Here is an 18,279-nt window from a genome sequence, read left to right on the forward strand (position 1 = left end):
AGGCCCTGGTTGCCCACTAGATGTCACTGTGGTGTGTGATGATTCGAACGTTTCACAAGATCGAATCATTTTCCGAATCAATTGGTTCATTTGATTTGATCTCCCAAAAGTCCCACTTTTGCCATCACTAATTATAAGTCTCTAGTGCGTCTTTATTGTTGTTTGGACTACAGTTTTTTTCTGGGCGCGTGAGTTCACATCATGCGTTTTGTGCCGCGGTACCGCTTGCCGCGAGGTCAAAGTTGACCCCGGTTGAACTTTTGCCGGTGAGCGGCAGCGCGGCGGAGGCGTGGTTATGGGCGGGGAAACGCACTGCTTTCCGCTCTAGAAACAATTGTATCCTATGGGGATCAGGGTGCCGCGGCGCAACTGGAGTGCAGTGTGGAAGCACCTTTACTCACTATTTAATAAACTATATAAGGCATATACCTACAATCTAGGCTCAAATTTCCCAGACAGGAAATTAGACAGATTATGCCGAGTCATAGACTATACAGCTCTGGAAAACATAAGAAATCACCTTTCTGAATCAGTTTCTCTGATTTTGCTATGTATAGGTATATGTTTAAGTAAATGAACATTGTTGTTTTATTATATAAACTACAGACAACATTTCTCCCAATTTTCAAATAAAAATATTGTCATTGTCATTGTCATTATTGTCATCATTTATTTCCAGAAAATGAGAAATGTCTGAAGTAACAAAAAAGATGCAGAGCTTTCAGACCTCAAATAATGCAAAGAAAACAAGTTTATGTTCATAAAGTCTTTGAATATAGCTAAAAAAATAATATTGGATGGAATAACCCTGGATTTTATTAACTGTTTTCATGCATCTTGGCATTTTCTCTAATCTTGGTTTTTCTTTAAGAGACACAGGTCTTATCTGCTTATACAAATGCTTTAGTCTCTGTGTTCAAGGAATTTTTTTTAAACATACTGAGAGAAATCTGCTTTTAAAAATATCCAGATACATGTGGATGTTGCCAAAGTAACACTGTTGGTAGTACCTAGAATTTCTAAAAGCACGAACCAGGAGCCCTCATAAATATGAAGCATATCATGGACATTAATATTTTGTAGTTTTAGTGAGTCATTTTTACACGCATCAATTATATTTATTAGCGTCCTCTTTGGTGCAGCTCAACATTAATATATCAGTTTATACACACAGAAACCTCACTCAGAACCACTTTGTTAATTCCTTTTACATCATTTATTTGCATCTTTGCAGTCAAACACTTTACGCCACTTGTGATCATTTAAAATCAAAAGCACTTGTATCCTTGTAGCTCGATCATTAATTCACTTCAGTGCAATAACACCCTGAAATAACCAGACATCAAAAATGTCACAAATACTGTATAGTTTATAATATTTTTATACAAATTATTTAAAAAAGCATGCAATCATTGAACACAGGTAGCAAACTTTGGATTGATCAAAACCTAGCAAAACAAAATCCTAAAACAAATACAACCACAACCACACAGCTTTCCAGGTCTCAGTTTGTACATTTTTGGAAATTTTCAACATAAGTTATATACATGTTCGTAAAGCAGTTGAAGTTCAGTACAAACTTTTGTAAACTTAAAGTGATGATGATGATCTATTTCTTCTCAGAGAAGCACTTCTTAAGAAAGTGACTCAGGTGTGTGTAGAGATGGTAGCGGGCCTTTCCAGACAGACCGTGGTCCTTATCTGTGTACCACTGTATAGACACATGACAGAAAGACATAAAGCACCAATTTACATGTTTGTAACATTGAGTCTTTAAGGATCAATATCCATGTTTTTAACACTCACCATTGCATCAAAGTCTACCTGCTGCTCCACCAGTGCTTTAGAGATCTGAGCAGCTTGCTGAAAATGGACATTATCTGAAGGTAAAAAAACAACAACAATTAAATATTAAAGTTTCTACTATTCCTTACATTATACATTAATTCTTCAGACCCTGTATGTAAGCCCACAGTTTGTAATTTTTTTACTACATTACTGCCATAAAATACATCAGTTTTTTATACATTGTATTGACAGAATGCACAGCAAATATATACTGTCCATTAATTCATGCTTTTATCAAAGCACTATTAACCCCTTATGCCTCATGACTTTTATTACACCGGAAGGATTACTAATGCAAAGCTTAACTACACGTAAAGCAATGCAAACTGGCTATTTATATAAACTTCATTTATATCGGTTGGGGGAAAATGAATTTAATAAATAATTAAATTAATGTTATATACTGTCTAAAGCAGGGATCTTTTAAATATATACATCCAAGATTTATTATGAACATTGACAATTCGTGTTAATCAGAGAGTCGTACCATCAGCAGTGCCGTGCACTAACAGGTACTGCACTGATTTGAAATTCTTTGCTCTTCCAGTTACAGTGGAATTCTGCAAAAAAAGAAATAAAAACAGAAAACAAATATGTAACAGTAAATATGAAACATGATCATAGTGTAGTATTTATAGCAAGTCATGTTTTATTTTTCACAGCTTCTGTTTTGTGTGAGATGTGGAGGCTCTTACTTTATAGCTGTCAGAATTTTCCTCAGGGCGGTGCATGTACCTCTCTGTATACACAGCATCTGAAACACAATACCTTTTAGAATTTTTCCAAACTTGAAGTGACTTATGTATCTATAATTTAATGATTTAGCGTATTTGTTTTAAACAAAAATATATTTAAAATGTAAGTATATACAAACGTATAACTGATGATAAAATAGTATATATTTTAAATAAAAAATACAATTAAATGATAATACATTTTATTGCTTTGAAAACAAAATGATTTAAGTATTTATTTTTATTTTTTACCATAAAAAAACATGACATACCATAAAATTCCCACTTAGAAACAGGAGCCACAGCAATCCCACATTTAAGAAGGCCACTTCCTGATCCCAGAGCCATGGAGGTCACATAGCCACCATATGACTGCAGTAAAATACAGTTAATTAAAATAGACAAAAAATCTATGTAATACATGAGTGGATATTAGCTATGATGAAAATAATTATGAAATAAACCATATTGCTTTTACAGCTCTGGAAAAAAAATAATAGACCACTTAAAAATGATAAGTTTCTTTGATTTTACCAAATTGAAAACCTCTGAAATATAATCAAGAGAATGATGGATGATCACAAGCCATCAAACCAAGCTGAACTGCTTAAATTTTTGCACCAGGAGTGGCATAGAGTTATGCAAAAGCAGTGTGTAAGACTGGTGGAGAAAAACATGACAAGATGCATGAAAACTGTGTTTTAAAACCAGGATTATTCCACCAAATATTGATTTCTGAACTCTTAAAACTTTATAAATATGAACTTGTTTTTTTTGCATTATTTGAGGTCGGAAAGCTCTGCATCTTTTTTTTTATTTCAGATATTTCTTATTTTCTGCAAATAAATGCTCTAAATGGCAATATTGGATATTTGGAATTTGAGAGAAATGTTGTAGTTTATAGAATAAAACAACAATGTTCATTTTAATCAAACATATAGCTATAAATAGCAAAATCAGAGAAACTGATTCAGAAACGTTTTTCCAGAGCTTTATAAATTTAAATATGTGAAAAAACGTACCCATCCCCACATTCCAATTCTGTCTTTGTCTATGAAGCCCATATCGATGAATTTCCTAAAGGGAAAATTAAAGAAAAATGTAATAAACAAAGCACATTCAAACTAGGCAAAATTAGAACTTTATAATTCATTAATGTTCACTGTAGACAATTCTATAAAATAGATAAACAATAAAAAGAAACAGTCCGTGCTTAACATATTATCTGTATAATTTAATCTGCAAATTACTGTTAGATATCTCCACTTATTTATATCAAAAACTCGAGGACAGATTGACATGAAGTCAGACATTCGGACACATCTATGAAATCCTCATTACTCCTCCTGTATCTGTCTGTCACTTCTAACTGTTTCCCACTGGTGAATCTTCAGAACTGTGTGTATTATGTAAGATATATTCTTCTGCTTCAGCACCTGCAGTGTCCTGCTCTGCTGCAGTCGCTCACAGTGTCAGCGTTTAGCGTGTACACATCTCTTTCCTCCGGCTCACCTCACTGCCGAGATCTGATCTTCCACCTCATACGTGCCCAGCCTCTCATAGATGGCGTGCATTATCCTGTCGCCTTGGTAACCGCTTCCCCGTCCATCGAAGCTGGCGATGATGACGTTCTCTGTGCTGCAGAGGTAAGTGGCCCACTCCAGCTTGAATTTATAATCCACGTACTGACTCGCTGGACCTGCATACCTTTAAGACACAACAGTGCAATCATATAGCTGAACTGTTGTATTTGTCACAATATCATAACCACCTCCTTGTTTCAGCACCTCCAGAATCAGAAACAAAATAAAAATGTTTCCTTATGTTAGTGCTGCGTTTGGACTTTATTAGGGGACTTATTTTGCCAAAGCTGAATAATCAGAATACCTGAAACATATATTTTAACAGCACAAATCAGCATAAATACTCAATAACTAAAATAGCACAAACATTTATTTTAACAGTACAATTTGGCCACATAAGTGGGGCTGTGTTACAAACCAGCACAAACACAGCACTAACAAACAAGATCACTTGAAGGGCTGTGTTACATAACAGGCAAAAAAATTTTTAATATATAATATACATATATTGAATATCTAATGAAGATATCAGCACAAACGCTGATTTTAGCAGCACAAACCAGACCAAAGCACTAACGAACAATTTTTTTTACTCCGTTTCTGATTATTTGAGGGGCCAGCTTCGCTGAGGGATGCCAGCACTGCAGTATATGGTAAATTCATTCAACAATTTCTTTAATAATAACAATAACATATTTTAACATATCTGTGTGTATAGGTGAGAGCAACACGCTACTTTTAATAATGTGTCATCTTATGTAACACATATAGGGTTTCCAGCAACAATAACTGTATCAGATCTATGCTATCTTCCCAGCATTTTAATAAGATACAGAAGATATTTTATAATAAGATATAAAACAAATAAGATAAAAATAAGAATTTGGTAGAAATCATAAAATCTTAGTTAAGAAAATCATAGGTAATAAATGATTTACATGAATAAATGAATTACACTTAAAATGCTTACACTTGGATCAGGAGAGGATATTTTTTGGACGCATCAAAATTGGGAGGGAACATCATCTGGTACCAGAAGTCTGTTGTTTGTTTTTTAATACATAAAAAAGATAAAACATATTAATTATGTTAATTAATAGAACATTGAACATTTATAATGACCCAAATGTGCTTCTCTTACCAAACCCTTCCATCTTTAATGTGCCCCGTTTGATGGTTGGCATTAGGAGCTCTGTCGTCAGAATGTGTTCCAGTTTCTTGTTGTCTTCAAGCACCTGAATTTCTAAGAATAAAAAAATAATCAAATCAGATCAGTGAGTAATGTTGTCTCAGAATAGATTTATTATATATCATATGGTATTTTATCTGAATTGAACTGAATTTATGTAACAAACCTTTACGTGTTCCTCTGTTATCCATGAGTGTAAAGAGTGGAAGTCCTGGTCCTACAGGTAAAAACATCAATGAATAAAAGAATGAATGAAAGCAACTGTTGGTTAATTTTAATTAAATAATAAATTACTGGTACTCTAAAGTAAAATGGTCCAAAATGTAAAGTAAGGAGGATCTGTGGTGATGGAGTTGTCAGTATTATGGTGAATATATTCATATTTATCAGGTACTGTTGATTCAGCAGCAGGTGTGAGAGCAGGCGGAGCGGTGTGCTAACCGTAGCAGTCCATGCGAAAGTAGGAGGCGTTCCGGCTGAAGTACGCTGAATTGAACTGACACCTGTCCTGGTAGAGTGAGCAGGTGACGCATTCAGGGGCTGAGTGACCACCGCTACTGAAGGATATCCTAATATCACAACAAAGCACATGCGTCAATGTCTCCATTATTTAACAGTGTATATTACATTGTGATTACTGATTTTCATTAACCATTACATGGCACATGACACAGAGTGGTGTCATTTTATATTATTTATTACATTTGATTGATAGAATCAGGCTGAGAATTGAAATGCAGCTTCTAAACTTACACTTTTATTTATATTTGTAAGTTTATTATCATTTGACTTTGATTAAAGGCTTTACTTGTCACAAAGTTTTACTCTGAAATATTTTTTATATTCTGGCAAAAATAGTACAGACTCAAATCTGCCTGTAAACTATATACTGTAAATTAAAATGTAAATATAATTCAGTAGATAACGATATCATGTAAATGCCTAATAAGCTTAAGTATTAAGCATGTAACAAAACAACAAGAATATCTCAGTAATCCTCAGTAATTGAGTAAAACATTATAAATATATAGCAAATACTGACAGGTGTTTTCAGTTGCCCAGCACTGGCTAGAGGAGTATAAAGCCCAAAGTGTAATTCAGATTTGCCTAAATATTTTTAAATATCTATAAATATCTATTATAATTACAATTAGAATTTTCAGTAATGTTTCTTATCAAACATGTTACCTTAATATGTAATGCTTAAATAATAATCTTTAAGATTTAGGCATGTAATATCATGCACAATAAATTAATAGACCTTTTATACATCTTAAACAGGGTGGTGGTTCTCTGATTCTTTGAGGTGGTTAATAACACTATTATTTTAATTTAAGATTTTTTTATAAATAAATTTTTTTAATCATTTATTTAGCTATTTTTACAAAAATATTAAGCTATTTAACGAGTCCACAAATTCCCCTTTCCTGTCATGCATTAGCAGTGTGTAAATTCAGAATGAAGTGTTAGCTTCAGTGTTAGCTCATAAAGGGCTTGATAACTACAAAGATCTTTTCATAAAAGAAGCATTTCTTTGATACTCACTTGTAAAGGTTTCTCTGCCCTGGTCTCGCCATGTGCTCATTACTCACATAGTAGCTATATAAAAAAAAATCAATCAATCAATGAAAGATTAAGGAGCAATAAATTGAAAAATGTTTATTCTAAAAACAAATCAACTGAAAATATTTCTGTAATTTTATGGTACTTACATTGCATCTTTGGTTAACTTTGAAATGTAGGTTACTTCCCATTTTCCTGAAGTTATGGGGACTGCTTTTCCCTACAGAGGATACACAGAAGCATTGCACAGACTTGTTATCTAGAACTTTCTACTGCCCTGTGCTTTAGAAGTACATTCAGAGGTACAGTCCCAGTTCTTAATTGGACACAATGACCTCTGGCTTCTTGTGATGTAAAGAGTTACAGAAAGCTCTGGGTGATAACGCTCCTTAATGAGAATGTAAGTAAGTTTGCAATTTAGAACATATGGCTACTGCTTATTTTCTTTTTATACTTATAATAAAAGTTTGTTTATTGGTACAGTATATGCTTTGGTACAAAGTTTCTTATTAAACAAGATAAGTCACTTTCTTTAGCAGATATAATAGCATTACCCAAACTGGAGTTGCACTTTTAGAAATCAAAAGATCAAACTGAACTTGAGGACACAGCAGATAAAAAGGGTACATTTATAATACACATTATTATTTTTTTTTTACATTTAATCATACTTACATCCTTTACATAGTGGAGATGTTTGTAGCCCTTTGTATCACTCATCACCTTGTAGAAACTACTGTTGTCTGCAGCAAAGTAAGGAGGCAAAGGGCTGTACTGAGAAACAATGAGAGAGAGATACAATAAGACAGTGAATTCACTGCTGTTGGCTAGTTCATATTTAAAAAGTGTCACAAGGTTAACTGTGCCACACTTACTCGGCCAACCCAGCCTGTTTTGCTCTTTTGTTCAAATTTCAGATTTTCCTTCCAGTTAGCTCCATCAAAGTCATAGATTTGAAGAAGAACCTCGTCCTGTCTCCGTGTCAGCCACTGCACAGCAATGCGCTCATCGGTCACCCACGTCACAGAACTCAGGAAGTGATCACTGTGAGAGAGTAAGTGGGATTCATTTAATTAATTCATTTAATTCATTAATCCAGTGCTAAAATTTTAAGCAATAACCATATAACTACATTTGCTGTAAATATGTTTCTACAAAAAATGGATGAAACCATTCCATACCCTGCCCCAATGTTTTTTGGCACCAGTACTTCTGAGCGGATGGATGGCTTTGCAACGTCAACTATAAAAAGTCGAGCTTTTGGAATATTGGATCCAGCCTTGTAAAAGGAAACACTGAAAATAAAATGTGGCCCATAGAAAGAGTAAAAGCATCTGAAATGCTTCATTTCAATTAATAGTAATTTGTGTAAAAGTAATGTAGTAGTATAATAAGTAAAATTTGCACAAATTATTTATCATTTCCATACCTTGGGATAGGGCACTATCATGGTGCTGGGGTATTGTCCATTTCCATACAATGAATACTCAATGGCCTGCACACTGGTGTCATTAATTTGCACGTAAGCCAGGTACTTTGCTGTGGGAGACCACCACATCCCCTCATTCGACACAAACACCTCCTCTAGGGAGAACAAAAACTTTAGATTACAAAAAAAATCATAATAATGAAAGAATTGATGGATTAAAGAACAGGTGGATAGAAAGATGACCTTCATATGCCCAGTCTGGAACTCCATTAAGAATCTGGTTTACTTTCCCATCCCGTGTGACCTGTATGGGCTCAGCAGTGGCGTTCATTTTGAGGTAAATGTTGTAATCCCACACATACGCCTGTAAAAGAGAGAATGGTAGACAACAGTAGTAAAAATCATAATAAAAACTAAAAGCCAGCTGGGCATTAACACTTAAAACCTGCAGCCAAGGTTCCTAGTTACCAGCTGGTTTCCCACAGGAGCCAACACTAATAACTGGACTGTTTGAGGGATGTGAACAGGTGTGATGAAATTCCTGAAAAAATAAAGCACAGTTACTGACACACAGAATAACACTAACTACCATGTGTCTTGGCAATATGTGTGTACACTTTCAACTGATAAAGTTGGAGTTAAAATAGTAAAACGCAGCAAAGAGTTTGTTTCCAGATTTGATTTATTTTACATTTTAAACATTATCCTACAGCTGATTAACATAATAAATGTTACATGATAGCTACAGATAATACTGGCCTTCCACATGTTCCATCACTCAAATAAACGTATTTAAATATATAAATAATATATTTTATTAAATGGATATTGCTTATAAATAAATACATATAAATGGATATGTGTGGGGCCTTCTGCATTATATAACAATGTGAATTTTGTCTGATTTGCTCATATCTGTTTGCATGTACAATTCAAGTCAGACATGGCCGGTCACAATCATTCTATCAAACATCCACTGCACTGTCCACTGTGGGTGGTAATGCCTTTTATAACATATATTCCTGGTTCACAAGTGACACTGTGGATCAAGGAATGTAAAAGTGCTCAGCCAGTGCTCAACCTCACTACAAGAATACACCTCACAACGTATACATGTGGGTGTTCCCAAGCCGTGGGTTACCCCCGAGGTAACGCTTCAGTTTATGATCAATTTACATACTGCTATGCCCTGACTTTTGGCATGTCAGTGTACATACTTACTTAGGATGTACTTACTTAGTTGTCATATCATAAAAGGAGTATGAAGCAGTGAAGGAGTGTCTCCATTGCTGTCAATATTAAAAAATCATTTTGATATGAATTACTGTTGTAATATTAATATTTTTATAAGTAAACATACAGCTCTGAAACAAAATAAGAGACCACTTATAAATATGAGTTTATTTGATTTTACCAAATTAAGCAAATTGAAAACCTCTGGAATATAATGGATGATCACAAGCCATCAAACCAAGCTGAACCACTTGACTTTTTTTGCACCAGGAGTGGCATAAAGTTATCCAAAAGTAGTGTGTGGACTGGTGAAGGAGAATGCGCCAAGATGCATGAAAACTGTGATTAAAAAACAGGGTTATTCCACCAAATACTGATTTCTGAACTCTTAAAACTTTATGAATATGAACCTCTTTGCAATATTTGAGGTCTGAAAGCTCTGCGTCTTTTTTGTTATTTTAGCCATTTATCATTTTCTGCAAATAAATTCTCTGAATGACAATATTCTTATCTGGAATTTAGGAGAAATGTTGTCCATAGTTTTTAAAATAAAACAACAATGTTCATTTTACTCAAACATATATAGCACACTATAACTATAACTATAAACTATAATCAGAGAAACCGATCATTTTAAAGCGGTCTCTTAATTTTTCCAGAGCTTTAATTTTTCTAGAGCTGTTTACATAGCTTTACCTTGGAATAGTTGCTCTCAAAACAGACAAATTTCCTATCAGCAGATACTATATAATCTGTGGCATCCACTTGGGCCTAGGAAGGAAATCACACCCTTAATCACATTCATTATAATCAATATACAGAATAAAGAGTAAGAATATAGAATATGGTGATTGGCATGGTGAGCATCTTACAAATGTTGAGTTACTCAAGTACAGTGAGTTTGTCATTGTCTCCACATTATGCAGATACACATTGCCATCTTTGCTTTTATGGAGGTATTCGTTGTCTGTAAGAGAATAACAGATATTTTTTATAGCAAACCCTGTCCTATAATAATGAAAAAAAAAGGTCTGAGGCATCTAGCACAGATTAAGGGCACTTGACTGGAGATTTATCATATGACATATAATGCTATTGTGACTATTTTTATGAAGTCATATACCCAATTTCTTTGCACATTTATAATCCTTTCATCTTCTCTGCTGAAGTACAGCTTTATACAGGAGTTTCAGTTTACTTCTCCAGCAGTATTTGTAGCTTTTTGGCCGTTCAGAGGTGAGTACTATCGGCCTGTAGCCTGCTGCTAACCCTGGCTAGCACTGCTGGATCAGCATTAGCTGCTAACCACAGCGCTAGCTCTTTTGCTGTTCAGAGACGAGTATATTGGACTATGGTCTGTGTGTTTACCGTGTTAAAACAAGCTACATGGAACGAACCGCTAACTAATATCACACAGGCTTACCAAAACACTCAGGGTTCCACACTCAGCACTTTTGGATGGCATTAGCTGCTAACCACTGACTCCTCTGAAATGTTTTTTTTAAGAATTACAATATTGTTTACTTAACTAAGCTTAGCTTACAGACCTACTACATTTATTGATGGTGCACCTTATAGTGTGAAAAATATGGTATAAACTTTGAAGTGTGTCTGCTTTATATATTTTTTATTTACTTAAACTAGTTAAACCAGTCTGAGGTGGGTATTCTAAAAGCTTCTGAGCACAAAGGTGATTCTTATATGGTTAAGCGAGCATCACACTTCCCTTTCTTTATGTGCTAAGCTGTTCTTAACGGTAAGACTTTTGGGAAACCGGGTCCTGTGTAGTATATAACCAGAGCTCAGTAGTTACCAACGAATAACCATATATAAACCATGGATTAACCAAATACTTTATTCTTTCTTATTTAAATATATATTTTTATTATTTACATTAAAAAACTCAAATGTGCTTTATTCAGGCCTTTTTTGCAATTTAAAGGAAATTAAAAAAAGGGCAAAAATGGTTGACAAACGGTTACTCGTTAGCAGAGCTCATATAACTATACATATATAGACATATATAATGTTATATGCACACACGTTTTACCCCCTCTAAGAGTAAGTATCTATTATTCATTCATACCTCATGTCTAATGAAGCAATAGGAAAGATATTTAAAAAAAACAGTTACTGCACATATCTCACCTGAAATCCATCGCAAATTGTAAGTTTGATACCTAATAGTATCATTGTAAAAGTCATCGAATGTGTAAGTCCTCTTTGCAGCAGAGTCACGCCCTGAAACAGAAGACAGAGCAAACATCTCACATCTTCACAATAAGAGGAGTAACAGCACTGGGTCAACACAAGGTGGCGCCACTTCAGTTCAAAGTTCAGTGGTGGAATTTGTTGGAGTGAATGTACAAAACTGAACAAACATAAATAATATCCACACATCCTGAGAACATTACTTAATCTGTTCTCCAGGAACAACTTCCTAGATTTCCTCTGGTGTAAATACAAAACTACAGAAACCAGCAGTAAAATCTTTTTAAAATCTTTCAAAAATTTGGACACACATCTTCTCATTTAATATTTTTTTTCATGATTTTTAGATTGTAAACTTAATATTAAAGAATATATTAAAGCTATACAGAAACACATGCACAATTATGTTGTAAACAAAAATGTTAAACAAACCAGAATATGTTTAATACTTTAGATTCTTCTAAGTACCACATTTAGCTTTGATGACAGATTTGCACACTCTTGCTATAGACTTCCTAAAACTTAGCAAGTCACTATTTTTTTTTATTTGGGATTTGTGTATTTGTTTATGATGACAGTGAGATCCATCAGTATAAACTGTGAACAATTCTGTGGTTTAAAAATATTCCAGCAATCTGAATTAGACTGTTTGTGAGGATTTTTGTTAGGATAATTATTATTGCTGAATGAGGCCCAGTGTCCACCTAACATTCTTATCATTCCTGTCGTTCTTGTCAAAGGAAGTAAACTGAAATATAGCAATTGTTTTGTGTTAGATATTTATATGATTTATGTTTAACACATGTAACCTTGCTTATTTTCAACCATATGAACATTTTTTAAATTTAGAGTAATAGAGTACCAACCAGAATGTAACAGACTACAGACACGTTAAGTTACTTTTACAGATTAAATAAATAAAATAAATAAGAAAGCCAAGGTACTTTTGAATTAAAATAAAATATATTTACAGTGACAGCTATTATCCATTTATTATAAACAGAATATGTATAATAATAATAGAGAAAGTTCCTAACAACTTGGGTTATGCATAGGGCTCAGCCAGGATGTATTATTATTATTCACCCAACAGATAACAACCACAACCACAACATTTTTATACTAAACAAAATAAGTAATATATAATAATATAAGTTAATGTACATCTTGGGAAAAAAATAAGAGACCACTTCAGTTTCTGAATCAGTTTCTTTGGTTTTGTTATTTATAGGTATATATTTGAGTAGAATTAACATTATTGCATTTGCAGAAAATGAGAAATGGCTGAAATAACAAAAAAGATGCAGAGCTTTCAGAACTCAAATAATGCAAAGAAAACACATTCATATTCATAAAGTTTTAATAATTAATTTTACATTTTTATGCATCATGCATGTTCTCCTCCACCAGTCTTACACACTGCTTTAAGATAACCTCTTGATTATCAATTTACTAAGTGGTCTCTTATTTTTCCCAGAGCTGTATATATATATATATATATATATATATATATATATATATATATATATATATATATATATATATATATATATATATATATATATTAGTTTTAACATACAGTTCACACACACAGATCACAGTGATGCACTTAAACGTTCCCACAACTTACTGTGAACATAAATGGCTGTTGGAACAGCGATGAGCGTGATGACGACAGCAGCTCCCAGCGTGGCTACACACACCTTACTGCACCCCTGTAGGCACACACACAGATTTAGGTTTTGCGAGAGATACAGTAGTGTAAATTTGTAAAACAGGATTAAGTCTCAGTAACAGAAGTTTGCTGCTGCAGCTGCTGCTCTGGTAAAAGAGGAAAACCGACACAACACATCTTAAAGTAAAAATGGAAGAACTTTAAAACTTTCTGTTTCCTACTCTGAGCCTTCAAACAATAAAAACCTAACTTTAGAACTTTGTAAACTCACCATATCTGCGCAGAGGCGTCCCAGTTGAGTCCAGTTTTCGGGAGTGGGGGTCTGTGGGCGGCTGTGCTCCGGGTCCTGCTGGTCCTGCGGCTCTCAGCGCCGCTCCTACAGCGCTCGCTCTCAGGACTGGAGGATGGAGTAGCAGCAGCAGCAGCAGCTCTCAGTGCAGCGGAGTCCGGGCGCCTTCAGCATGTGACCGCATGGCTCAGCACCCCGCGGTCAGCAAAGCAGCACGAGCCTCTTCAGAGCGCGCGCGCACACACACATACGCACGCAGTGACTAATAACTACAAGGAAAAAGTTGCATTAGTAAAAAAAAAAAAAACCTTTGCTAAAAGTTGTGGGAAACTAGTTGGGGAATTAATTTTTAAAATGCAAAATGTAAAAATGTTAAATCAATTCTCAGTTGTCCCTTTTTTTTTTTTTTAAATAAATTCTAGATTTAAATTGGCGAGTTTGGCGAGTGACACATAATACTAAATTATAATAAAGCACAAACATTTATTAAAATACATAAAAATATATAGTATTTACGCCAGATAAAGTATGTGCCTAATTTATTTTATTTATATTGCCGAAAAGAGGTATTTAAAAAAAAATATTAAACTTTTTTAGACACTGCATGGACATCGTGTATGTTCTTTATTTTTAAATAAAAAAAACAGACCATGAACCAGCCAATGAACAAGTTTATAAACCAATAAAACAGTATCTTGGCCCCGCCCACTGTACTGGAAAAATAGTGGTACTAGAGCTATTGAGACAAAGTAACATATAACAAAACAAATAATTTTTACTCATTTAATGTGATTTAGAACACTTAAAATAATCATGTTTTTTATGTTTAGGAATTATTTATGAAATAAAAATGTCAATTTGAAATATAAAATACTACACACAGACTTACAATACAATTAAAAAACTAACTACTTTCTATTTTCCCATTACTGTAGATAGGTCAAGGCTGAAAAGATAAATATAACTAGTTGACTTTTCTTGTGTGCTACAGATATAATTAGAAGATCAGAATCTAGGGTCCGGGTTTTTATTCAAAAGTGTGGTGTGACTGGCTTGTTTAAATTTTTATAAGTTATAAAACATCATATAAGACAAAGATGCTTAATAACATAACACCATATTTGTTAAACCTATTTGTTTGAGTGTAACCTGTTTAATTTGTTTAATGACTTGTTTGTGCACCTATAAAATTTGTTTCCTTGATGCCACAGATACGATTGAAAAAATAGAATGTAGGGGTGGTATTTATTTAAAGGTGCGGTGTGATTGGCATGCTTCAATTTCAACACACATTTTGGAATATAATAACCTTTTTAAAATAGTGATGCCAAAAGACTATGGAAAGGTTTTGAGAATGTAAAATCTGTTTATCTCTGTTCAGAAATTGTACAGTCACAGGAGACCCCATAGAAACCTTTTTTTGTACATATTTAACCATATTGAAATTGGATCTTCATTTCAACAATATAAAAGTCTCCTTCCTCTTCTAAAATGTACTTTTTCTTGTTCTTTGTGAAATACTTCAGGTCTCTCTTAGTTGTATATATATGCTGCACATAAAACTCTTCCGCCACCTCCATTGTCTCCAGTAGCTAGTAAAAGAAAATGTTCAGAAAAGGAGTCGATCAGGAAAAGCTCTGTCTACCTCAACCCGTGAATTAATATTCATGGCCTTGCCCAACCTTGGCTCGCGACCGCCCAAAGGCATCGCTGAAGCCGGCATGTCTGGTGAATTTTTACTTTCTGGACCTGGACTACCCACCTCTGTGTGTAAGTAACTAGGTTTACATAGGATCTCCGGTGGATTTCACATTTCATTAAATTCATAAAGATTTCATGCTTTTCATTAAAGCAAATTAGGTGAGCTGGTGATGAAATAGAGAAAAACTACACAATGCCTGGAGCACACAGAAATAATCATTTATATTATGGAAATATGCTTTCCAACATACCCTGATATTTTAGCAGATAATGACAATTGTTCTGAATAAACCATGTGTTTAAAAAGTAATTTATTTACACCTGTGATTAAGGAGGAGAAACTCAACATAGCAGGATTAACACTATTGTCCCCTGGTAGTTAATTAACAATGACTGATGAATGTAACTGGTTCATTAATTAATAAATGTACACCTAATAAATCTGAAAATGCTTGGAAATGTTCACTAAGGTAACCCCAAGGGCATTCTTTTCATGTTTATGCATTTCTAATGGCATCTCTGAGACAGCACAGGAGGGAAAAGTCTGTCCTCTGTCCAACTGTCAGTGCAAGTCATGTTTGATGGCAGGCTGTCATCTGACAGGTGCTCTCTGGTGAGGGCTGTACAGGGGGAAACAGCCTTCTCCTGAGGGCATCTGAACAGGTGTGCTGGTGTGAGTGTGTGTGGGACTTTCTCCCACAATGCTCTTTATGCCTGTCAATAAATGTTTGATCCAAGACCCATCATTACAGACTGCTCATGCAATAAATTAAACCCAGGTGACGCACTGTACAGTCATTTGTTTAGTATGAGCAATATGCTGTGGTAATATGGTCTGTTACTTAAATCACAATGATAAGTTTACCAGTGTCACATAAGAGAAAAGACTCTATAAATTGTTTTCATTCAAGATTGTATAATCTATAATTGTAGAAAATCTAGCATTACTAAAAACCTTTGAAGAGGTAGGTCAGACAAACCTTTCATACAGTACAGTATAAACAATCACAGACCTATGATTATTAAAACATTTATGCTGTATTTTCAACTTTGCTTGATGGAACTTAGTGTGTGTTGTGCTGGTACAAGTCGATCAGACACAGCAGTGCTGCTGGAGTTTTTAAACAGTGTCACAACTTGACTAAGAGTAGTCCACCGACCAGACATTTTTAGCCAACAGAGTCCTGCAGACAGCATCCTGTGACCACTGAAGAGTATGACCAACACAAACTGTGCAGCAATAGATAATCTTCTGTCTTAGACTTTACATCTTCAAGTTAAACCAGTAAGGTAGTGTCTAATATAAAAAAGTATTGTACACCATAGACTGTGTATAGCTGGACAGTGTATTGTCTCTCAAAAGTGAAGCCAACACAGGTCGAGCGCCCCCTTCTTTTCGGTTGCAGAAAGCTGTGTAGCCCCACTAATCCCCATAGGATTCAATGGCAAAACAGTCACGTTTTTTTCCAATATACTGTAATTCTACCTCAATTATTTAAATGCAACAGCTAGTGTAACCTCTGCTTATATTGTCAATTTTTTATATCCCCACAGAATTAGTTTTTTAAAGCGTTACTCAGCTCTATTAAAAAGCTGTGGTTATTGAGGGACCAATGACTGTATGGGTCGGACTATAGACTGTGTGAGCTCTGTGGAGGCAGCCCTCAAGGGCGGGGTTATTTAAATGAGTAGGCTGTCTCTCCACAGTCTTTCTCCCTCCTCTGGTCTCTACTGCGCAGACTCGGGTTTCAGAATCGACAACACGGCGGCAGATTTTGGATTCATTATCATTGAATGAATGGGAACGGCGACACAGCGTCCATCTTTTTTACAGTCTCTGGTGTACACAGTAAGTGGACACAGAATATCAACATATACACATTCCTTCTGTGGGGTAAATAAGACTGCCGTCTGTTTCTTTCAAACCTGAATTATGACCCAGTGAAGAAAAAATATAAAAATGCTATTTTCCGCACAATTAACTAAATATCTAATTGTTTTTTTTAAATGTCCATTGCATTAGAGGCCTGTGCTTAACAGTTTATTTGATATTGATATATATTTTTATTTCAAAAACCATCCCATATCTAATAAAGTGTTCTAAATAACAGAATTTTCTTATTAAAGCTCTTTCTTGGCCTCACTGACTCTAGTGCTGTCATGACAATGCCTGAGTTAAGTGTTGATATTGTTCTATCTTAACTTCTGTTTAATTGTCATAATTTTTTTGATTGGCTGGTTGAGGGTCTATTCCGTTGAAAAATATCTCTTAATTAGTGTTATGTGCAACAAAACATCTTTTAAACATGTGATTAAAAAAGGTCTGAAAAGGTTAAAGCTCTGAGTTTTTGATTTATCAGTACACAAAACCTTACCTTACCTCACTTTCTTCACCTCAAATGACAGTTCCATTATTTTAGAGCCAATAGTCATTTTCACTTGTTTTCTTTTCTCATTAATGTATTCTTGAGCCATTTTCTCAGTAGATGGATGGAGAAAAAAAATTCCAGACCCAAAGTGAGAATGGAACTTTTTTTTCCTCTCTCAGATGAAACCTTTAATGTGCTGCTTATTTTATTTGCAGATATAGTGAGACTTAGTGTACTCTACTAGGTCTTACCTAATTAAGTCTCATTTTGACGTTTTTTAATTTCACTCATTCTCCTTATGCAAGAAGAATACCATCTATATCTCCTTAGAGTAAAATAATGAACAATGAATAAGATCTAAGCGGGATGTGTAACATTTGCATAGAATAACAGTAGAATAACATATTATAAAGAAAACAGCTTTTGCAGTGTAATGACTTTTATTTTAAATTAAT

The 18,279-nt window shown here is 34.4% G+C and overlaps 1 protein-coding gene across 1 annotated transcript; it reads right to left on the reverse strand.

Annotated features, from left to right (window-relative positions):
• Positions 1-1,197: 1,197 nt before the first annotated feature.
• On the reverse strand, positions 1,198-13,945 carry fap (fibroblast activation protein, alpha). The gene is made up of 25 exons (XM_007230409.4): positions 13,737-13,945; positions 13,421-13,505; positions 11,728-11,820; positions 10,452-10,546; positions 10,276-10,350; positions 9,583-9,635; positions 8,815-8,887; positions 8,590-8,710; positions 8,347-8,501; positions 8,099-8,196; positions 7,793-7,961; positions 7,593-7,691; positions 7,067-7,137; positions 6,900-6,953; positions 5,796-5,923; positions 5,521-5,571; positions 5,307-5,408; positions 5,136-5,205; positions 4,095-4,289; positions 3,605-3,659; positions 2,855-2,954; positions 2,544-2,602; positions 2,336-2,408; positions 1,807-1,880; positions 1,198-1,711 (listed from the first exon to the last, which is right to left on the reverse strand). The coding sequence occupies exons 1-25, from the start codon at positions 13,737-13,739 to the stop codon at positions 1,610-1,612; spliced, it is 2,253 nt and encodes a 750-aa protein (XP_007230471.3). The 5' UTR covers positions 13,740-13,945; the 3' UTR covers positions 1,198-1,609.
• Positions 13,946-18,279: the final 4,334 nt, after the last annotated feature.

The sequence above is a fragment of the Astyanax mexicanus genome, chromosome 11 (genome assembly GCF_023375975.1).
Source record: "Astyanax mexicanus isolate ESR-SI-001 chromosome 11, AstMex3_surface, whole genome shotgun sequence".
In the NCBI taxonomy this organism is placed as follows: domain Eukaryota; kingdom Metazoa; phylum Chordata; class Actinopteri; order Characiformes; family Acestrorhamphidae; genus Astyanax; species Astyanax mexicanus.